General features: G+C 50.3%; 1 protein-coding gene across 1 annotated transcript in view; it reads right to left on the bottom strand.

Annotated features, from left to right (window-relative positions):
• The window catches only part of LOC123772835 (uncharacterized), a 328,724-nt gene that overhangs the window by 52,492 nt on the left and 249,373 nt on the right, over positions 1–26,859 (bottom strand). Inside the window, exon 8 of the mRNA XM_069323215.1 lies at positions 4,254–4,409. Within this exon, the coding sequence (XP_069179316.1) occupies positions 4,254–4,409 (156 nt within the window). The remainder of the gene's footprint in view (positions 1–4,253; positions 4,410–26,859) is intronic.

Raw genomic sequence — 26,859 nt, forward strand, 5'->3', positions numbered from 1 at the left:
TCCTGACATTTTTGGGTGACATAGTCCATCATGTCTTGTACGGACTTGGTTCCGAATTATGTGTCCCAATGTATATCCCATAGGAATTTATTCATTTCCTCATAGTTTCCCTTTCGGTACGCCAGCCCTTTGGTTCCCAGTTCTTTTTTGGGGGTGATAATTCCCAGCTCAACCAGGTACTCAAAGCTCAATACACTGTGATCACTCATTCCCAAGGGGGCTTCCAACTTAACTTCCCTTATATCCGACTCATTTAGGGTAAATATCAGATCAAGCAAGGTTGGTTCATCCCCTCCTCTCATTCTTGTCGGTCCCTTTGTGTGTGTGTGTGTGTGTGTGGTGTGAGTGAATGTTAGAGAGAAATATATGTAGTTGATATAGAGGAAAAATAAATTGGTTAAAAAGGCGGGATACAAGAGCTAATAGCTCGATTCTGCAGATACAAATAGTAAACACACAGAGCTCAGACATGCAACATTACCCACATTAATACTTACACAAGTTGTGGCTAAAATACACACCGTTTTACACACAAACGACCACCCAAACATTATATTCTGCAAATACACTGATGATGAACGGACGGTTAAAATGTAAGGAAAACCTTGGGGAACTTTATCACATAACGCTAGAAATGACAGACTCTGGAACAGACAAAGACAGACACACAGACACCGACAGACACAGACAAACCGGGAGAAATGGTCTAGAAAATGGCTACTAAAGTTTAACCCAGGAAAGTATAAAGTAATGAAATTAGGCGAAGGGAGTAGGAGGCTGAACACACTGTATCATCAGGGAGGTAAAATCCTGCAAGAGTCAGAGAGAAAGATCTGGTGGTTGATATCACACCGAGCCTGTCCCCAGAGGCCCACATCAAAAGGATATCAGTAGCATATGCTAGATTGGCCAACATAAGAACTGCCTTTAGAAACTTGTGTAAGGAGTCATTCAGGACCCTGTATACCACTAATGTAAGACCAATCCTGGATTATGCAGCTCCAGCCTGGAGTCCATACCTAGGTAAACACAAGACGAAGTTAGAGGTACGCCACTAGACTACTCCCAGTACTGAGAAGTATTGTAAGTATTGTAACTCTCCTTTGATATATTTTGCTACTTTGTCATTTTTAGGTGTTGTATTGGAAGCCCCCCCAGGTTCTCCTACAATTAATCGATACTAAAGTTGCCCTTGGATTTAAATTAGTAACGTAAATTATACAAATTAATTTTCCAAAATTTATTACTGAAAGTCATATTACCCGGAGTCCCATGGTTACTGATTCCTTGCCTTCCTGGGGGATCGGTGCTCGACACATTCAGGTATGGTTGGTCGGGAAGGTGGTGGCAGTGCAAATGTGTTTTATTGTTTTTTTTAACTAATAACCCTTGTCCTTGGTGTATCTTCCTCATTTAATATTCCTCTTACATACGTGGCAGTCCAGTGAGGGGTCATACTGGACTGTAACAGTGTTAAGCTGGGGTATTGAGTGAAGAGAGACAGAGATGTACAACAGAGAGCGTATAGTACGATTATGAGAGATCACAAGATAACAGGATTAATACTGGGGAACATTGGGTTATTACTATAGAGGCCGCGGTGATTACGACAGGGGTAAGCGGTCATTACAGTATGACCTAGGAGGAAAGGCAACGGGAACTACACCCCACGTCCCTGGACGAAAGAAGGTTAAGTGGAGACATGATAACCACCTACAATATTCTCAGGGGAATTGACAGGATGGACAAAAACTATTTAGCATGGGTGATACACGGACAAGGAGAAAAATGGAAGCCGAGTACCAAAATGGGCCAGACATTAGAAAGAACTTTTTCAGTGTCAGAGTTGTTAATAAATGGAATGCATTAGGCAGTGATGTGATAGAGACAAACTCTATACACAGTTCCAAATGAAGATATGATAGAGCCCAGTAGGCTCAGGTACCTCTACACCAGTTGACTGACAGTCGAGAGGCTAGTCCAAAGAGCCGAAGCTCAACCCCCGCAAGCATAACTAGGTGAGTACACACAGACACAAATTACAGAAGAGGACCAAAAGACGAGCACGAGACATCGAAGATCCAGAACCAATATATATATATATACTAAAGACTCGAGGGATACAAGGATTTATTTAGCGGGAGTTAAGAGGTAGTTAAGACTGACTCTCTCAGCGTCAATCTAGATCTGATTCTGCTTTGTGCAGTTTACCAAGGTCAGGCTTACGTCTGGCATGCAGGGTTAGTTTCCTCCTTGTGTCAGCCACTTGGGCTGGACGGTAGAGCGACGGTCTCGCTTCATGCAGGTCAGTGTTCAATCCCCGACCGTCCAAGTGACTGGGCACCATTCCTTTCCCCCGGGTCCCATCCCAAATCCTTATCCTGACCCCTTCCTAGTGCTATATAGTCTTAATGGCTTGGCGCTTTCCCCCCCTGATAGTTCCGTTCCGTTCCTCCTTGTGTGAGAGACTGGTGTCGAGGTAGAAATAGCCTAAGCTACTCTATCCCTTTGAGATGTATTTCTTATCTCAATAAACATTTCTTATCTCAATAAACATACATGAACTTGAACTCTGTTAAATACATCGCGGTCACCAGCCATGGCGAGAACAAGTTTCCTTTACACCTCATGCCTCTGTTCACTTTGTAGCAAATATTTACACGGGATTTAGGCAACAGTTATGGGTTGCATGCTGTGGAGGGTCAGTCCTTGGCCTTAAGGAACCTTGATAAGCTAGACTAGTTGACCTGTCTGCCACTATTGTACCACGCTGCCACTATTGTACCACGCTGCCACTATTGTACCACGCTGCCACTATTGTACCACGCGGCACTATTGTACCAAGCTGCCACTATTGTACCAAGCTGCCACTATTGTACCACGCTGGCACTATTGTACCACGCCGGCACTATTGTACCACGCCGGCACTATTGTACCACGCTGGCACTATTGTACCACGCTGGCACTATTGTACCCTAATGGCACTATTGTACCACGCTGCCACTATTGTACCACGCCGGCACCATTGTACCACGCCGGCACCATTGTACCACGCTGCCACTATTGTACCACACTGACACTATTGTACCACGCTGGCACTATTGTACCACGCTGGCACTATTGTACCAAGCTGCCACTATTGTACCAAGCTGCCACTATTGTACCACGCTGGCACTATTGTACCACGCCGGCACCATTGTACCACGCTGGCACTATTGTACCACGCCGGCACCATTGTACCACGCTGCCACTATTGTACCACGCTGGCACTATTGTACCCTACTGGCACTATTGTACCACGCTGGCACTATTGTACCACGCTGCCACCATTGTAACACGCCGCCACTATTGTACCACGCCGGCACTATTGTACCACGCTGCCACTATTGTACCACGCTGGCACCATTGTACCACGCTGGCACCATTGTACCACGCTGCCACTATTGTACCACGCTGGTACTATTGTACCACGCTGGCACTATTGTACCACGCTGGCACTATTGTACCACGCTGGTACTATTGTACCACGCTGGCACTATTGTACCACGCTGGCACTATTGTACCACGCAAGCACTATTGTACCCTACTGGCACCATTGTACCACACTGCCACTATTGTACCACGCTGCCACTATTGTACCACACTGCCACTATTGTACCACGCTGCCACTATTGTACCACGGTGGCACTATTGTACCACGGTGCCACTATTGTACCATGCGGCCACTATTGTACCACACTGCCACTATTGTACCACGCTGCCACTATTGTACCACGCTGCCACTATTGTACCACGCTGCCACCATTGTACCCTACTGGCACTATTGTACCACGCTGCCACTACTGTACCACGATGGCACTATTGTACCATGTTGCCACTATTGTACCACGCTGCCACTATTGTACCACGCTGCCACTATTGTACCACGCTGCCACCATTGTACCCTACTGGCACTATTGTACCACGCTGCCACTACTGTACCTCGATGGCACTATTGTACCATGTTGCCACTATTGTACTACGCTGCCACTATTGTACCACGCTGGCACTACTGTACCACGCTGGCACTACTGTACCACGATGGCACTATTGTACCACGTTGTCATTGTACCACACTGCCACTATTGTACCACACTGGCACTACTGTACCACGCGGCCACTATTGTACCCTACTGGCACTATTGTACCACGCTGCCACTAATGTACTCTACTAGCACCATTGTACCACGCTGGAACAAGGCATCACAACTCACCCTGGCCTTGCCGAATGGAACAAACTCGAGGTGGATGATATCCTTGAGGTCGCGCCAGGTCGGGTAGAGCTGCCGCTTGAAGAACCGAACAGAGTCTGGACAGAGGGACTCGAAGTACACCACCAGCTTGAGCGGCGCGCCCCCAGCACCGGACACCTGCAACATATGACACCAGTTAATACACCTGTGTGTTATGTTACAGGTGTGTACACGTGTGTGTGTGTGTGTGTGTGTGTGTGTGTGTGTTATGTTACAGGGGTGTACACGTGTGTGTGTGTGTGTGTGTGTGTGTGTGTGTGTGTTAGGTTACAGGGGTGTACACGTGTGTGTGTGTGTGTGTGTGTGTGTGTGTGTGTGTGTGTGTGTTAGGTTACAGGGGTGTACACGTGTGTGTGTGTGTGTGTGTGTGTGTGTGTGTGTGTGTGTGTGTGTGTGTGTGTGTGTGTGTGTGTGTGTGTGTTAGGTTACAGGGGTGTACACACGTGTGTGTGTTAAGTTACAGGTGTGTACACGTGTGTGTGTTATGTTATAGGGGTGTACACACACACTTGTATGTTATGTTACAGGTGTGTACACGTGTGTGTTGAGCAAGTTACAGGTGTGTACACGTGTGTGTTGAGCAAGTTACAGGTGTGTACACGTGTGTGTTGAGCAAGTTACAGGTGTGTACACACGTGTGTGTTGAGCAAGTTACAGGTGTGTACACGTGTGTGTTGAGCAAGTTACAGGTGTGTACACACGTGTGTGTTGAGCAAGTTACAGGTGTGTACATGTGTGTGTTGAGCAAGTTACAGGTGTGTACACGTGTGTGTTGAACAAGTTACAGGTGTGTACACGTGTGTGTTGAACAAGTTACAGGTGTGTACACGTGTGTGTTGAGCAAGTTACAGGTGTGTACACGTGTGTGTTGAGCAAGTTACAGGTGTGTACACGTGTGTGTTGAGCAAGTTACAGGTGTGTACACACGTGTGTGTTGAGCAAGTTACAGGTGTGTACACACGTGTGTGTTGAGCAAGTTACAGGTGTGTACACGTGTGTGTTGAGCAAGTTACAGGTGTGTACACACGTGTGTGTTGAGCAAGTTACAGGTGTGTACACGTGTGTGTTGAGCAAGTTACAGGTGTGTACACGTGTGTGTTGAGCAAGTTACAGGTGTGTACACGTGTGTGTTGAGCAAGTTACGGGTGTGTACACGTGTGTGTTGAGCAAGTTACAGGTGTGTACACGTGTGTGTTGAGCAAGTTACAGGTGTGTACACGTGTGTGTTGAGCAAGTTACGGGTGTGTACACGTGTGTGTTGAGCAAGTTACGGGTGTGTACACGTGTGTGTTGAGCAAGTTACGGGTGTGTACACGTGTGTGTTGAGCAAGTTACAGGTGTGTATACGTGTGTGTTGAGCAAGTTACAGGTGTGTACACGTGTGTGTTGAGCAAGTTACAGGTGTGTACACAAGAGTTATATACACTGGGTGAACGCTCACCATAACTTCATGAACAGTACAATGATTAAATCTAAACTTACAATGAGATAAAATTCCTGAAAAAAAATCCTTTTTACCAAGAGAAGAAGTATTTAAAGTGTTCAAATTTGCTTTTAATTTTATTAGTTGACGTTTTGTCAGTTTTTTTGGTTGTTCCAGGTTGTAATTTCTTGGTTATTCCAGGCTGTAATTTCTTGGTTGTTCCAGGCTGTAATTTCTTGGTTGTTCCAGGCTGTAATTTCTTGGTTGTTCCAGGCTGTAATTTCTTGGTTGTTCCAGGCGGTAATTTCTTGGTTGTTCCAGGCGGTAATTTCTTGGTTGTTCCAGGCGGTAATTTCTTGGTTGTTCCAGGCGGTAATTTCTTGGTTGTTCCAGGCGGTAATTTCTTGGTTGTTCCAGGCACTAATTTCTTGGTTGTTCCAGGCACTAATTTCTTGGTTGTTCCAGGCACTAATTTCTTGGTTGTTCCAGGCACTAATTTCTTGGTTGTTCCAGGCACTAATTTCTTGGTTGTTCCAGGCACTAATTTCTTGGTTGTTCCAGGCACTAATTTCTTGGTTGTTCCAGGCACTAATTTCTTGGTTGTTCCAGGCACTAATTTCTTGGTTGTTCCAGGCACTAATTTCTTGGTTGTTCCAGGCACTAATTTCTTGGTTGTTCCAGGCACTAATTTCTTGGTTGTTCCAGGCACTAATTTCTTGGTTGTTCCAGGCACTAATTTCTTGGTTGTTCCAGGCACTAATTTCTTGGTTGTTCCAGGCACTAATTTCTTGGTTGTTCCAGGCACTAATTTCTTGGTTGTTCCAGGCACTAATTTCTTGTTGTTCCAGGCACTAATTTCTTGGTTGTTCCAGGCACTAATTTCTTGGTTGTTCCAGGCACTAATTTCTTGGTTGTTCCAGGCACTAATTTCTTGGTTGTTCCAGGCACTAATTTCTTGGTTGTTCCAGGCACTAATTTCTTGGTTGTTCCAGGCACTAATTTCTTGGTTGTTCCAGGCACTAATTTCTTGGTTGTTCCAGGCACTAATTTCTTGGTTGTTCCAGGCACTAATTTCTTGGTTGTTCCAGGCACTAATTTCTTGGTTGTTCCAGGCACTAATTTCTTGGTTGTTCCAGGCACTAATTTCTTGGTTGTTCCAGGCACTAATTTCTTGGTTGTTCCAGGCACTAATTTCTTGGTTGTTCCAGGCACTAATTTCTTGGTTGTTCCAGGCACTAATTTCTTGGTTGTTCCAGGCACTAATTTCTTGGTTGTTCCAGGCACTAATTTCTTGGTTGTTCCAGGCACTAATTTCTTGGTTGTTCCAGGCACTAATTTCTTGGTTGTTCCAGGCACTAATTTCTTGGTTGTTCCAGGCACTAATTTCTTGGTTGTTCCAGGCACTAATTTCTTGGTTGTTCCAGGCACTAATTTCTTGGTTGTTCCAGGCACTAATTTCTTGGTTGTTCCAGGCACTAATTTCTTGGTTGTTCCAGGCACTAATTTCTTGGTTGTTCCAGGCACTAATTTCTTGGTTGTTCCAGGCACTAATTTCTTGGTTGTTCCAGGCACTAATTTCTTGGTTGTTCCAGGCACTAATTTCTTGGTTGTTCCAGGCACTAATTTCTTGGTTGTTCCAGGCACTAATTTCTTGGTTGTTCCAGGCACTAATTTCTTGGTTGTTCCAGGCACTAATTTCTTGGTTGTTCCAGGCACTAATTTCTTGGTTGTTCCAGGCACTAATTTCTTGGTTGTTCCAGGCACTAATTTCTTGGTTGTTCCAGGCACTAATTTCTTGGTTGTTCCAGGCACTAATTTCTTGGTTGTTCCAGGCACTAATTTCTTGGTTGTTCCAGGCACTAATTTCTTGGTTGTTCCAGGCACTAATTTCTTGGTTGTTCCAGGCACTAATTTCTTGGTTGTTCCAGGCTGTAATTTCTTGGTTGTTCCAGGCACTAATTTCTTGGTTGTTCCAGGCTGTAATTTCTTGGTTGTTCCAGGCTGTAATTTCTTGGTTGTTCCTGGTTGTAATTTCTTGGTTGTTCCAGGCACTAATTTCTTGGTTGTTCCAGGCACTAATTTCTTGGTTATTCCAGGTTGTACCTTCTTGGTTGTACCTAAATATCGCTGATAGTTTGCTGTATCTTACAAGATATTATATATTAAATCTTTATTGGTCTTATTATCCACTAATTATTAGTAATTATTATCAATTTACCAGAGGAACTTTTAGGCGGGAATTAGCAGATGAACTCGTTACCACACAGTCACCCACCAACGTTACCACAGTCACCCAACAACGCTACCACACAGTCACCCACCAACGTTACCACAATCACCCACCAACGTTACCACAATCACCCACCAGCGTTACCACAGTCACCCACCAACGTTACCATACAGTCACCCACCAACGTTACCACAGTCACCCACCAACGTTACCACAGTCACCCACCAACGTTACCACAATCACCCACCAACGTTACCACAATCACCCACCAGCGTTACCACAGTCACCCACCAACGTTACCACAGTCACCCACCAACGTTACCACAGTCACCCACCAACGTTACCACAGTCACCCACCAACGTTACCACAGTCACCCACCAACGTTACCACAATCACCCACCAGCGTTACCACAGACACCCACCAACGTTACCACAGACACCCACCAACGTTACCACAGTCACCCACCAACGTTACCACAGTCACCCACCAACGTTACCACAGTCACCCACCAACGTTACCACAGTCACCCACCAACGTTACCACACATTCACCCACCAACGTTACCACAGTCACCCACCAACGTTACCACAGTCACCCACCAACGTTACCACAGTCACCCACCAACGTTACCACACAGTCACCCACCAACGTTACCACACAGTCACCCACCAACGTTACCACAGTCACCCACCAACGTTACCACAGTCACCCACCAACGTTACCACACAGTCACCCACCAACGTTACCACAGTCACCCACCAACGTTACCACAGTCATCCACCAACGTTACCACACAGTCACCCACCAACGTTACCACACCGTCATCCACCAACGTTACCACAGTTACCCACCAACGTTACCACACAGTCATCCACCAACGTTACCACACAGTCATCCACCAACGTTACCACAGTCACCCACCAACGTTACCACAGTCACCCATTAACGTTACCACACAGTCACCCACCAACGTTACCACACAGTCACCCACCAACGTTACCACACAGTCACCCACCAACGTTACCACAGTCACCCACCAACGTTACCACAGTCACCCACCAACGTTACCACAGTCACCCACCAACGTTACCACACAGTCACCCACCAACGTTACCACACAGTCACCCACCAACGTTACCACACAGTCACCCACCAACGTTACCACACAGTCACCCACCAACGTTACCACACAGTCACCCACCAACGTTACCACACAGTCACCCACCAACGTTACCACAGTCACCCACCAACGTTACCACAGTCACCCACCAACGTTACCACACAGTCACCCACCAACGTTACCACACAGTCACCCACCAACGTTACCACACAGTCACCCACCAACGTTACCACACAGTCACCCACCAACGTTACCACACAGTCACCCACCAACGTTACCACAGTCACCCACCAACGTTACCACAGTCACCCACCAACGTTACCACAGTCACCCACCAACGTTACCACACAGTCACCCACCAACGTTACCACACAGTCACCCACCAACGTTACCACACAGTCACCCACCAACGTTACCACACAGTCACCCACCAACGATACCACAGTCACCCACCAACGTTACCATACAGTCACCCACCAACGTTACCACAGTCACCCACCAACGTTACCATACAGTCACCCACCAACGTTACCACAGTCACCCACCAACGTTACCACACAGTCACCCACCAACGTTACCACAGTCATCCACCAACGTTACCACACAGTCACCCACCAACGTTACCACAGTCACCCACCAACGTTACCACACAGTCATCCACCAACGTTACCACAGTTACCCACCAACGTTACCACACAGTCATCCACCAACGTTACCACAGTCACCCACCAACGTTACCACAGTCACCCATTAACGTTACCACACAGTCACCCACCAACGTTACCATACATTCACCCACCAACGTTATCATACAGTCACCCACCAACGTTACCACAGTTACCCACCAACGTTACCACAGTCACCCACCAACGTTACCACAGTCACCCACCAACGTTACCACACAGTCACCCACCAACGTTACCATACAGTCACCCACCAACGTTACAACAGTCACCCACCAACGTTACCACACAGTCACCCACCAACGTTACCATACAGTCACCCACCAACGTTACCATACAGTCACCTACCAACGTTACCATACAGTCACCCACCAACGTTACCATACAGTCACCCACCAACGTTACCACAGTCACCCACCAACGTTACCACACAGTCACCCACCAACGTTACCATACAGTCACCCACCAACGTTACCATACAGTCACCCACCAACGTTACCACACAGTCACCCACCAACGTTACCACACAGTCACCCACCAACGTTACCATACAGTCACCCACCAACGTTACCATACAGTCACCCACCAACGTTACCATACAGTCACCCACCAACGTTACCACAGTCACCCACCAACGTTACCACAGTCACCCACCAACGTTACCACAGTCACCCACCAACGTTACCATACAGTCACCCACCAACGTTACCATACAGTCACCCACCAACGTTACCACAGTCACCCACCAACGTTACCACACAGTCACCCACCAACGTTACCACACAGTCACCCACCAACGTTACCATACAGTCACCCACCAACGTTACCACACAGTCACCCACCAACGTTACCACACAGTCACCCACCAACGTTACCATACAGTCACCCACCAACGTTACCATACAGTCACCCACCAACGTTACCACACAGTCACCCACCAACGTTACCACACAGTCACCCACCAGCGTTACCACACAGTCACCTACCAACGTTACCACAGTCATCCACCAACGTTACCATACAGTCACCCACCAACATTACCACAGTCATCCACCAACGTTACCACACAGTCACCCACAAACGTTACCACACAGTCACCCACCAACGTTACCACACAGTCACCCACCAACGTTACCACACATTCACCCACCAACGTTACCACACAGTCACCCACCAACGTTACCACAGTCATCCACCAACGTTACCATACAGTCACCCACCAACGTTACCACAGTCATCCACCAACGTTACCACACAGTCACCCACCAACGTTACCACACTGTCACCCACCAACGTTACCACAGTCTCCCACAAACGTTACCACACTGTCACCCACCAACGTTACCACACTGTCACCCACCAACGTTACCACAGTCACCCACCAACGTTACCACAGTCACCCACAAACGTTACCACACAGTCACCCACCAACGTTTCCACACAGTCACCCACCAACGTTACCACAGTCACCCACCAACGTTACCACAGTCACCCACCAACGTTACCACACAGTCACCCACCAACGTTACCACACAGTCACCCACCAACGTTTCCACACAGTCACCCACCAACGTTTCCACAGTCATCCACCAGCGTTACCACAGTCACCCACCAACGTTACCACACAGTCACCCACCAACGTTACCACAGTCACCCACCAACGTTACCACAGTCACCCACCAACGTTACCACACAGTCACCCACCAACGTTACCACAGTCACCCACCAACGTTACCACACAGTCACCCACCAACGTTACCACACAGTCACCCACCAACGTTACCACACAGTCATCCACCAACGTTACCACAGTCACCCACCAACGTTACCACAGTCACCCACCAACGTTACCACAGTCACCCACCAACGTTACCACAGTCACCCACCAACGTTACCACAGTCACCCACCAACGTTACCACAGTTACCCACCAACGTTACCACACAGTCATCCACCAACGTTACCACACAATCATCCAACAACGTTACCACAGTCACCCACCAACGTTACCACACAGTCACCCACCAACGTTACCACACAGTCACCCACCAACGTTACCACAGTCACCCACCAACGTTACCACAGTCACCCACCAACGTTACCACAGTCACCCACCAACGTTACCACACAGTCACCCACCAACGTTACCAGTCACCCACTAACGTTACCACACAGTCATCCACCAACGTTACTATACAGTCACCCACCAACGTTACCACAGTCACCCACCAACGTTACCACAGTCACCCACCAACGTTAATACAGTCACCCACCAACGTTAGCACAGTTACCCACCAACGTTACCACACAGTCATCCACCAACGTTACCACACAATCATCCACCAACGTTACCACAGTCACCCACCAACGTTACCACACAGTCACCCACCAACGTTACCACAGTCACCCACCAACGTTACCACACAGTCATCCACCAACGTTACCACAGTCACCCACCAACGTTACCACAGTCACCCACCAACGTTACCACAGTCACCCACCAACGTTACCACAGTCACCCACCAACGTTAATACAGTCACCCACCAACGTTAGCACAGTTACCCACCAACGTTACCACACAGTCATCCACCAACGTTACCACACAATCATCCACCAACGTTACCACAGTCACCCACCAACGTTACCACACAGTCACCCACCAACGTTACCACAGTCACCCACCAACGTTACCACAGTCACCCACCAACGTTACCACAGTCACCCACCAACGTTACCACACAGTCACCCACCAACGTTACCACAGTCACCCACCAACATTACCACACAGTCATCCACCAACGTTACCATACAGTCACCCACCAACGTTACCACAGTCACCCACCAACGTTACCATACTGTCACCCACCAACGTTACCACAGTCACCCACCAACGTTACCATACAGTCACCCACCAACGTTACCACACAGTCACCCACCAACGTTACCACAGTCATCCACCAACGTTACCACACAGTCACCCACCAACGTTACCACACAGTCATCCACCAACGTTACCACAGTCACCCACCAACGTTACCACACAGTCACCCACCAACGTTACCACAGTCATCCACCAACGTTACCATACAGTCACCCACCAACATTACCACAGTCATCCACCAACGTTACCACACAGTCACCCACAAACGTTACCACACAGTCACCCACCAACGTTACCACACAGTCACCCACCAACGTTACCACACAGTCACCCACCAACGTTTCCACACAGTCATCCACCAACGTTACCACACAATCATCCAACAACGTTACCACAGTCACCCACCAACGTTACCACACAGTCACCCACTAACGTTACCACACAGTCACCCACCAACGTTACCACAGTCACCCACCAACGTTACCACAGTCACCTACCAACGTTACCACAGTCACCCACCAACGTTACCACAGTCACCCACCAACGTTACCACACAGTCACCCACCAACGTTTCCACACAGTCACCCACCAACGTTACCACAGTCACCCACCAACGTTACCACATTCACCCACCAACGTTACCACAGTCACCCACCAACGTTAACACAGTAATCCACCAGCGTTACCACAGTCACCCACCAACGTTACCACACAGTCACCCACCAACGTTACCACAGTCACCCACCAACGTTACCACAGTCACCCACCAACGTTACCACACAGTCACCCACCAACGTTACCACAGTCACCCACCAACGTTACCACACAGTCACCCACCAACGTTACCACACAGTCACCCACCAACGTTACCACACAGTCACCCACCAACGTTACCACACAGTCACCCACCAACGTTACCACAGTCACCCACCAACGTTACCACACAGTCACCCACCAACGTTACCACACAGTCACCCACCAACGTTACCACACAGTCATCCACCAACGTTACCACAGTCACCCACCAACGTTACCACAGTCACCCACCAACGTTACCACAGTCACCCACCAACGTTACCACAGTCACCCACCAACGTTACCACAGTCACCCACCAACGTTACCACAGTCACCCACCAACGTTACCACAGTCACCCACCAACGTTACCACAGTTACCCACCAACGTTACCACACAGTCATCCACCAACGTTACCACACAATCATCCAACAACGTTACCACAGTCACCCACCAACGTTACCACACAGTCACCCACCAACGTTACCACACAGTCACCCACCAACGTTACCACAGTCACCCACCAACGTTACCACAGTCACCCACCAACGTTACCACAGTCACCCACCAACGTTACCACACAGTCACCCACCAACGTTACCAGTCACCCACTAACGTTACCACACAGTCATCCACCAACGTTACTATACAGTCACCCACCAACGTTACCACAGTCACCCACCAACGTTACCACAGTCACCCACCAACGTTACCACAGTCACCCACCAACGTTACCACAGTCACCCACCAACGTTAACACAGTCATCCACCAGCGTTACCACAGTCACCCACCAACGTTACCACACAGTCACCCACCAACGTTACCACAGTCACCCACCAACGTTACCACAGTCACCCACCAACGTTACCACACAGTCACCCACCAACTTTACCACAGTCACCCACCAACGTTACCACACAGTCACCCACCAACGTTACCACACAGTCACCCACCAACGTTACCACACAGTCACCCACCAACGTTACCACACAGTCACCCACCAACGTTACCACAGTCACCCACCAACGTTACCACACAGTCACCCACCAACGTTACCACACAGTCACCCACCAACGTTACCACACAGTCATCCACCAACGTTACCACAGTCACCCACCAACGTTACCACAGTCACCCACCAACGTTACCACAGTCACCCACCAACGTTACCACAGTCACCCACCAACGTTACCACAGTTACCCACCAACGTTACCACACAGTCATCCACCAACGTTACCACACAATCATCCAACAACGTTACCACAGTCACCCACCAACGTTACCACACAGTCACCCACCAACGTTACCACACAGTCACCCACCAACGTTACCACAGTCACCCACCAACGTTACCACAGTCACCCACCAACGTTACCACAGTCACCCACCAACGTTACCACACAGTCACCCACCAACGTTACCAGTCACCCACTAACGTTACCACACAGTCATCCACCAACGTTACTATACAGTCACCCACCAACGATACCATGCAGTCACCCACCAACGTTACCACAGTCACCCACCAACGTTACCATACAGTCACCCACCAACGTTACCACAGTCACCCACCAACGTTACCACACAGTCACCCACCAACGTTACCACAGTCATCCACCAACGTTACCACACAGTCACCCACCAACGTTACCACAGTCACCCACCAACGTTACCACACAGTCATCCACCAACGTTACCACAGTTACCCACCAACGTTACCACACAGTCATCCACCAACGTTACCACAGTCACCCACCAACGTTACCACAGTCACCAACCAACGTTACCAGTCACCCACCAACGTTACCACACAGTCACCCACCAACGTTACCACACAGTCACCCACCAACGTTACCATACAGTCACCCACCAACGTTACCACAGTCACCCACCAACGTTACCATACAGTCACCCACCAACGTTACCACAGTCACCCACCAACGTTACCACACAGTCACCCACCAACGTTACCACAGTCATCCACCAACGTTACCACAGTCACCCACCAACGTTACCACACAGTCATCTACCAACGTTACCACAGTTACCCACCAACGTTACCACACAGTCATCCACCAACGTTACCACAGTCACCAACCAACGTTACCACAGTCACCCACCAACGTTACCACACAGTCACCCACCAACGTTACCACACAGTCACTCACCAACGTTACCATACAGTCACCCACCAACGTTACCACAGTCACCCACCAACGTTACCACACTGTCACCCACCAACGTTACCACAGTCACCCACCAACGTTACCACACAGTCACCCACCAACGTTACCAAACAGTCACCCACCAACGTTACCACAGTCACCCACCAACGTTACCATACAGTCACCCACCAACGTTACCATACAGTCACCCACCAACGTTACCACAGTCACCCACTAACGTTACCACACAGTCACCCACCAACGTTACCATACAGTCACCCACCAACGTTACCATACAGTCACCCACCAACGTTACCACAGTCACCCACAAACGTTACCACACAGTCACCCACCAACGTTACCATACAGTCACCCACCAACGTTACCACACAGTCACCCACCAACGTTACCACAGTCATCCACCAACGTTACCATACAGTCACCCACCAACGTTACCACAGTCACCCACAAACGTTACCACACAGTCACCCACCAACGTTACCATACAGTCACCCACCAACGTTACCACAGTCATCCACCAACGTTACCATACAGTCACCCACCAACGTTACAACAGTCATCCACCAACGTTACCACACAGTCACCCACCAACGTTACCACACTGTCACCCACCAACGTTACCACACTGTCACCCACCAACGTTACCACACTGTCACCCACCAACGTTACCACAGTCACCCACCAACGTTACCACAGTCACCCACCAACGTTACCACACAGTCATCCACCAACGTTACCACACAGTCACCCACCAACGTTACCACACAGTCACCCACCAACGTTTCCACACAGTCACCCACCAACGTTTCCACACAGTCACCCACCAACGTTTCCACAGTCACCCACCAACGTTACCACAGTCACCCACCAACGTTACCACAGTCACCCACCAACGTTACCACAGTCACCCACCAACGTTACCACAGTCACCCACCAACGTTACCACAGTCACCCACCAACGTTACCACAGTCACCCACCAACGTTACCACACAGTCACCCACCAACGTTTCCACACAGTCACTCACCAACGTTACCACAGTCACCCACCAACGTTACCACAGTCACCCACCAACGTTACCACAGTCACCCACCAACGTTAACACAGTCATCCACCAGCGTTACCACAGTCACCCACCAACGTTACCACACAGTCACCCACCAACGTTACCACAGTCACCCACCAACGTTACCACAGTCACCCACCAACGTTACCACACAGTCATCCACCAACGTTACCACAGTCACCCACCAACGTTACCACAGTCACCCACCAACGTTACCACAGTCACCCACCAACGTTACCACAGTCACCCACCAACATTACCACAGTTACCCACCAACGTTACCACACAGTCATCCACCAACGTTACCACACAATCATCCAACAACGTTACCACAGTCACCCACCAACGTTACCACACAGTCACCCACCAACGTTACCACACAGTCACCCACCAACGTTACCACAGTCACCCTCCAACGTTACCACAGTCACCCACCAACGTTACCACACAGTCACCCACCAACGTTACCAGTCACCCACCAACGTTACCACACAGTCATCCACCAACGTTACTATACAGTCACCCACCAACGTTACCACAGTCACCCACCAACGTTACCACAGTCACCCACCAACGATACCATACAGTCACCCACCAACGTTACCACAGTCACCCACCAACGTTACCATACAGTCACCCACCAACGTTACCACAGTCACCCACCAACGTTACCACACAGTCACCCACCAACGTTACCACAGTCATCCACCAACGTTACCACACAGTCACCCACCAACGTTACCACAGTCACCCACCAACGTTACCACACAGTCATCCACCAACGTTACGACAGTTACCCAGCAACGTTACCACACAGTCATCCACCAACGTTACCACAGTCACCCACCAACGTTACCACAGTCACCAACCAACGTTACCAGAGTCACCCACCAACGTTACCACACAGTCACCCACCAACGTTACCACACAGTCACCCACCAACGTTACCATACAGTCACCCACCAACGTTACCACAGTCACCCACCAACGTTACCATACAGTCACCCACCAACGTTACCACAGTCACCCACCAACGTTACCACACAGTCACCCACCAACGTTACCACAGTCATCCACCAACGTTACCACACAGTCACCCACCAACGTTACCACAGTCACCCACCAACGTTACCACACAGTCATCTACCAACGTTACCACAGTTACCCACCAACGTTACCACACAGTCATCCACCAACGTTACCACAGTCACCAACCAACGTTACCACAGTCACCCACCAACGTTACCACTCAGTCACTCACCAACGTTACCATACAGTCACCCACCAACGTTACCACAGTCACCCACCAACGTTACCACACTGTCACCCACCAACGTTACCACAGTCACCCACCAACGTTACCACACAGTCACCCACCAACGTTACCACACAGTCACCCACCAACGTTACCACAGTCACCCACCAACGTTACCATACAGTCACCCACCAACGTTACCATACAGTCACCCACCAACGTTACCACACAGTCACCCACCAACGTTACCATACAGTCACCCACCAACGTTACCATACAGTCACCCACCAACGTTACCATACAGTCACCCACCAACGTTACCACAGTCACCCACCAACGTTACCACATTCACCCACCAACGTTACCATACATTCACCCACCAACGTTACCATACAGTCACCCACCAACGTTACCACAGTCACCCACCAACGTTACCACACAGTCACCCACCAACGTTACCATACAGTCACCCACCAACGTTACCATACAGTCACCCACCAACGTTACCACACAGTCACCCACCAACGTTACCATACAGTCACCCACCAACGTTACCATACAGTCACCCACCAACGTTACCATACAGTCACCCACCAACGTTACCACATTCACCCACTAACGTTACCATACATTCACCCACCAACGTTACCATACAGTCATCCACCAACGTTACCATACAGTCACCCACCAACGTTACCACAGTCACCCACCAACGTTACCATACAGTCACCCACCAACGTTACCACACAGTCACCCACCAGCGTTACCACACAGTCACCCACCAACGTTACCACAGTCATCCACCAACGTTACCATACAGTCACCCACCAACGTTACCACAGTCATCCACCAATGTTACCACACAGTCACCCACCAACGTTACCACACAGTCACTCACCAATGTTACCACACAGTCACCCACCAACGTTACCACAGTCATCCACCAACGTTACCACACTGTCACTCACCAACGTTACCACAGTCACCCACAAACGTTACCACACTGTCACCCACCAACGTTACCACACAGTCACCCACCAACGTTACCACAGTCACCCACCAACGTTACCATACAGTCACCCACCAACGTTACCATACAGTCACCCACCAACGTTACCATACAGTCACCCACCAACGTTACCATACAGTCACCCACCAACGTTACCATACAGTCACCCACCAACGTTACCATACAGTCACCCACCAACGTTACCATACAGTCACCCACCAACGTTACCACAGTCACCCACCAACGTTACCACACAGTCACCCACCAACGTTACCATACAGTCACCCACCAACGTTACCATACAGTCACCCACCAACGTTACCACACAGTCACCCACCAACGTTACCACACAGTCACCCACCAGCGTTACCACACAGTCACCCACCAACGTTACCACAGTCATCCACCAACGTTACCATACAGTCACCCACCAACGTTACCACAGTCATCCACCAACGTTACCACACAGTCACCCACCAACGTTACCACACAGTCACCCACCAGCGTTACCACACAGTCACCCACCAACGTTACCACACAGTGTTACGAACCCGGATTCAGCGTCCGAGCCTGGAGCAGTGACAAACACGCCATCTGTGGGTCAGCTCCCGAAACCCCCGCCAAACGAACGACGACACCTAGTGAGGACAGCGTGTACTGGCCTCGAGGACCAGTTTCCAGTCTGGTTCAGCGCTCAACACCGCCGCTCCTGACCTCTGGTGAGGTGGTGCTCCGACGACAGCGCCATCTATGGACTGGATACGTCAGGTGTTAGTATCTGAGCCTGTGAGTGTGATGTATTAGTGTCCCAGTTATTGATGACGTGTCTGCTTACAGAGCCGACCTGGGACCACTGTGTTGAAGGTGAAGTCAGTCTACCCGAGGCAGCCAGTCTCCATACAGTGAAGTTTGCTGCAGCTGTCGTGACGTCGTCCCCCCGGAAGAACACTGTGGTGTGTTAAGCCTGCCAGTGGAGTGGCAGTGGAAGGATTTACCCGGGACCGACGGTCGGAGACGATAATCCACTGGGGTATTGAGGACAGGAGGGTGATTGGTGATATCACACGAGACTCCTGTCTAGGGCGTACCCCTTTTATCGTTCGTGGAGTGGCCGTACCAGCCTTGGTGGCTCTGTACCTGCCAGCAGACCTGCTGGACGTGTGGTTGACGGCCTCCACGACGGTGCCCCCAGTGGACCTGTGTTGTGGCTGACCTGTGGCCAGGGTAGACTCGGTGTTCTCAGAGGACACGTCTTGAGGCCACGAAGAATGCACCGCGGACTCAGCACCTAGCTTCGAGGATCCATAGTCTCCAGCAGAAGACTACAGTGTTGATCCCCTTTTGTAAAGTGTTAATACCCCTCCCCCTTGTGTACGTTTTACTATTATATATATTTATGGTGATGGTACTATTATATTATATTAAGTTTTTGCCTTTATTTCCCTTCCCCTTTTAGTTACTTGCGTCACGGATCGCATCCCTTGAAAGCCTCTACTGGCTTGGGGCCGGATATATATCTTCCTCTAACTACATCAGAGTAAGAACCCCGTTGCGTCCCGAGAGGGCCGTAACACACAGTCACCCACCAACGTTACCACAGTCATCCACCAACGTTACCACACTGTCACCCACCACCAACGTTACCACACTGTCACCCACCACCAACGTTACCACACTGTCACCCACCAACGTTACCACAGTCACCCACCAACGTTACCACAGTCACCCACAAACGTTACCACAGTCACCCACCAACGTTACCACACAGTCACCCACCAACGTTACCACAGTCATCCACCAACGTTACCACAGTCTCCCACAAACGTTACCACAGTCACCCACCAACGTTACCACACAGTCACCCACCAACGTTACCACACAGTCATCCACCAACGTTACCACACAGTCACCCACCAACGTTACCACAGTCACCCACCAACGTTACCACACAGTCACCCACCAACGTTTCCACACAGTCACCCACCAACGTTACCACAGTCACCCACCAACGTTACCACAGTCACCCACCAACGTTACCACAGTCACCCACCAACGTTAACACAGTCATCCACCAGCGTTACCACAGTCACCCACCAGCGTTACCACAGTCACCCACCAACGTTACCACACAGTCACCCACCAACGTTACCACACAGTCACCCACGAACGTTACCACAGTCACCCACCAACGTTACCACACAGTCACCCACCAACGTTACCACAGTCACCCACCAACGTTACCACACAGTCACCCACCAACGTTACCACACAGTCACCCACCAACGTTACCACACAGTCACCCACCAACGTTTCCACACAGTCACCCACCAACGTTACCACAGTCACCCACCAACGTTACCACAGTCACCCACCAACGTTACCATACAGTCACCCACCAACGTTACCACACAGTCACCCACCAACGTTACCAGAGTCACCCACCAACGTTACCACACAGTCACCCACCAACGTTACCATACAGTCACCCACAACGTTACCACAGTCACCCACCAACGTTACCATACAGTCACCCACCAACGTTACCACACAGTCACCCACCAACGTTACCACAGTCATCCACCAACGTTACCACACAGTCACCCACCAACGTTACCACAGTCACCCACCAACGTTACCACACAGTCATCCACCAACGTTACCACAGTTACCCACCAACGTTACCACACAGTCATCCACCAACGCTACCACAGTCACCCACCAACGTTACCACAGTCACCCACCAACGTTACCACACAGTCACCCACCAACGTTACCACAGTCACCCACCAACGTTACCATACAGTCACCCACCAACGTTACCACAGTCACCCACCAACGTTACCACACTGTCACCCACCAACGTTACCACAGTCACCCACCAACGTTACCACACAGTCACCCACCAACGTTACCACACAGTCACCCACCAACGTTACCATACAGTCACCCACCAACGTTACCATACAGTCACCCACCAACGTTACCATACAGTCACCCACCAACGTTACCATACAGTCACCCACCAACGTTACCATACAGTCACCCACCAACGTTACCACAGTCACCCACCAACGTTACCACAGTCATCCACCAACGTTACCACAGTCATCCACCAACGTTACCACAGTCACCCACCAACGTTACCACACAGTCATCCACCAACGTTACCACAGTCACCCACCAACGTTACCACAGTCACCCACCAACGTTACCACACAGTCACCCACCAACGTTACCACACAGTCATCCACCAACGTTACCACAGTCACCCACCAACGTTACCACACAGTCATCCACCAACGTTACCACACAGTCACCCACCAACGTTACCATACAGTCACCCACCAACGTTACCATACAGTCACCCACCAACGTTACCATACAGTCACCCACCAACGTTACCACACAGTCACCCACCAACGTTACCACACAGTCACCCACCAACGTTACCATACAGTCACCCACCAACGTTACCACAGTCACCCACCAACGTTACCACAGTCACCCACCAACGTTACCACAGTCACCCACCAACGTTACCACACAGTCACCCACCAACGTTACCACACAGTCACCCACCAACGTTACCATACAGTCACCCACCAACGTTACCATACAGTCACCCACCAACGTTACCATACAGTCACCCACCAACGTTACCATACAGTCACCCACCAACGTTACCATACAGTCACCCACCAACGTTACCATACAGTCACCCACCAACGTTACCACAGTCACCCACCAACGTTACCACAGTCACCCACCAACGTTACCACAGTCACCCACCAACGTTACCACAGTCATCCACCAACGTTACCACAGTCATCCACCAACGTTACCACAGTCACCCACCAACGTTACCACACAGTCATCCACCAACGTTACCACAGTCACCCACCAACGTTACCACAGTCACCCACCAACGTTACCACACAGTCACCCACCAACGTTACCACACAGTCACCCACCAACGTTACCATACAGTCACCCACCAACGTTACCACACAGTCACCCACCAACGTTACCATACAGTCACCCACCAACGTTACCATACAGTCACCCACCAACGTTACCATACAGTCACCCACCAACGTTACCACAGTCACCCACCAACGTTACCACATTCACCCACCAACGTTACCACATTCACCCACCAACGTTACCATACATTCACCCACCAACGTTACCATACAGTCACCCACCAACGTTACCACAGTCACCCACCAACGTTACCACACAGTCACCCACCAACGTTACCATACAGTCACCCACCAACGTTACCATACAGTCACCCACCAACGTTACCACACAGTCACCCACCAACGTTACCATACAGTCACCCACCAACGTTACCATACAGTCACCCACCAACGTTACCATACAGTCACCCACCAACGTTACCATACAGTCACCCACCAACGTTACCACATTCACCCACCAACGTTACCATACATTCACCCACCAACGTTACCATACAGTCATCCACCAACGTTACCATACAGTAACCCACCAACGTTACCACAGTCACCCACCAACGTTACCATACAGTCACCCACCAACGTTACCACACAGTCACCCACCAGCGTTACCACACAGTCACCCACCAACGTTACCACAGTCATCCACCAACGTTACCATACAGTCACCCACCAACGTTACCACAGTCATCCACCAATGTTACCACACAGTCACCCACCAACGTTACCACACAGTCACCCACCAATGTTACCACACAGTCACCCACCAACGTTACCACAGTCATCCACCAACGTTACCACACTGTCACTCACCAACGTTACCACAGTCACCCACAAACGTTACCACACTGTCACCCACCAACGTTACCACACAGTCACCCACCAACGTTACCACAGTCACCCACCAACGTTACCATACAGTCACCCACCAACGTTACCATACAGTCACCCACCAACGTTACCATACAGTCACCCACCAACGTTACCATACAGTCACCCACCAACGTTACCATACAGTCACCCACCAACGTTACCATACAGTCACCCACCAACGTTACCATACAGTCACCCACCAACGTTACCACAGTCACCCACCAACGTTACCACACAGTCACCCACCAACGTTACCATACAGTCACCCACCAACGTTACCATACAGTCACCCACCAACGTTACCACACAGTCACCCACCAACGTTACCACACAGTCACCCACCAGCGTTACCACACAGTCACCCACCAACGTTACCACAGTCATCCACCAACGTTACCACACAGTCACCCACCAACGTTACCACACAGTCACCCACCAGCGTTACCACACAGTCACCCACCAACGTTACCACACAGTCACCCACCAACGTTACCACAGTCATCCACCAACGTTACCACACTGTCACCCACCACCAACGTTACCACACTGTCACCCACCACCAACGTTACCACACTGTCACCCACCAACGTTACCACACAGTCACCCACCAACGTTACCATACAGTCACCCACCAACGTTACCACAGTCACCCACCAACGTTATCACACAGTCACCCACCAACGTTACCACAGTCATCCACCAACGTTACCACAGTCTCCCACAAACGTTACCACAGTCACCCACCAACGTTACCACACAGTCACCCACCAACGTTACCACACAGTCATCCACCAACGTTACCACACAGTCACCCACCAACGTTACCACAGTCACCCACCAACGTTACCACACAGTCACCCACCAACGTTTCCACACAGTCACCCACCAACGTTACCACAGTCACCCACCAACGTTACCACAGTCACCCACCAACGTTACCACAGTCACCCACCAACGTTAACACAGTCATCCACCAGCGTTACCACAGTCACCCACCAGCGTTACCACAGTCACCCACCAACGTTACCACACAGTCACCCACCAACGTTACCACACAGTCACCCACGAACGTTACCACAGTCACCCACCAACGTTACCACACAGTCACCCACCAACGTTACCACAGTCACCCACCAACGTTACCACACAGTCACCCACCAGCGTTACCACACAGTCACCCACCAACGTTACCACAGTCATCCACCAACGTTACCATACAGTCACCCACCAACGTTACCACAGTCATCCACCAATGTTACCACACAGTCACCCACCAACGTTACCACACAGTCACCCACCAATGTTACCACACAGTCACCCACCAACGTTACCACAGTCATCCACCAACGTTACCACACTGTCACTCACCAACGTTACCACAGTCACCCACAAACGTTACCACACTGTCACCCACCAACGTTACCACACAGTCACCCACCAACGTTACCACAGTCACCCACCAACGTTACCATACAGTCACCCACCAACGTTACCATACAGTCACCCACCAACGTTACCATACAGTCACCCACCAACGTTACCATACAGTCACCCACCAACGTTACCATACAGTCACCCACCAACGTTACCATACAGTCACCCACCCACGTTACCATACAGTCACCCACCAACGTTACCACAGTCACCCACCAACGTTACCACACAGTCACCCACCAACGTTACCATACAGTCACCCACCAACGTTACCATACAGTCACCCACCAACGTTACCACACAGTCACCCACCAACGTTACCACACAGTCACCCACCAGCGTTACCACACAGTCACCCACCAACGTTACCACAGTCATCCACCAACGTTACCATACAGTCACCCACCAACGTTACCACAGTCATCCACCAACGTTACCACACAGTCACCCACCAACGTTACCACACAGTCACCCACCAGCGTTACCACACAGTCACCCACCAACGTTACCACACAGTCACCCACCAACGTTACCACAGTCATCCACCAACGTTACCACACTGTCACCCACCACCAACGTTACCACACTGTCACCCACCACCAACGTTACCACACTGTCACCCACCAACGTTACCACAGTCACCCACCAACGTTACCACAGTCACCCACAAACGTTACCACAGTCACCCACCAACGTTACCACACAGTCACCCACCAACGTTACCACAGTCATCCACCAACGTTACCACAGTCTCCCACAAACGTTACCACAGTCACCCACCAACGTTACCACACAGTCACCCACCAACGTTACCACACAGTCACCCACCAACGTTACCACACAGTCACCCACCAACGTTACCACAGTCACCCACCAACGTTACCACACAGTCACCCACCAACGTTTCCACACAGTCACCCACCAACGTTACCACAGTCACCCACCAACGTTACCACAGTCACCCACCAACGTTACCACAGTCACCCACCAACGTTAACACAGTCATCCACCAGCGTTACCACAGTCACCCACCAGCGTTACCACAGTCACCCACCAACGTTACCACACAGTCACCCACCAACGTTACCACACAGTCACCCACCAACGTTACCACAGTCACCCACCAACGTTACCACACAGTCACCCACCAACGTTACCACACAGTCACTCACCAACGTTACCACACAGTCACCCACCAACGTTACCACACAGTCACCCACCAACGTTACCACACAGTCACCCACCAACGTTACCACACAGTCACCCACCAACGTTTCCACACAGTCACCCACCAACGTTACCACAGTCACCCACCAACGTTACCACAGTCACCCACCAACGTTACCATACAGTCACCCACCAACGTTACCACACAGTCACCCACCAACGTTACCAGAGTCACCCACCAACGTTACCACACAGTCACCCACCAACGTTACCATACAGTCACCCACAACGTTACCACAGTCACCCACCAACGTTACCATACAGTCACCCACCAACGTTACCACACAGTCACCCACCAACGTTACCACAGTCATCCACCAACGTTACCACACAGTCACCCACCAACGTTACCACAGTCACCCACCAACGTTACCACACAGTCATCCACCAACGTTACCACAG

The sequence above is a fragment of the Procambarus clarkii genome, chromosome 12 (genome assembly GCF_040958095.1).
Source record: "Procambarus clarkii isolate CNS0578487 chromosome 12, FALCON_Pclarkii_2.0, whole genome shotgun sequence".
Classification (NCBI taxonomy): Eukaryota; Metazoa; Arthropoda; class Malacostraca; order Decapoda; family Cambaridae; genus Procambarus; species Procambarus clarkii.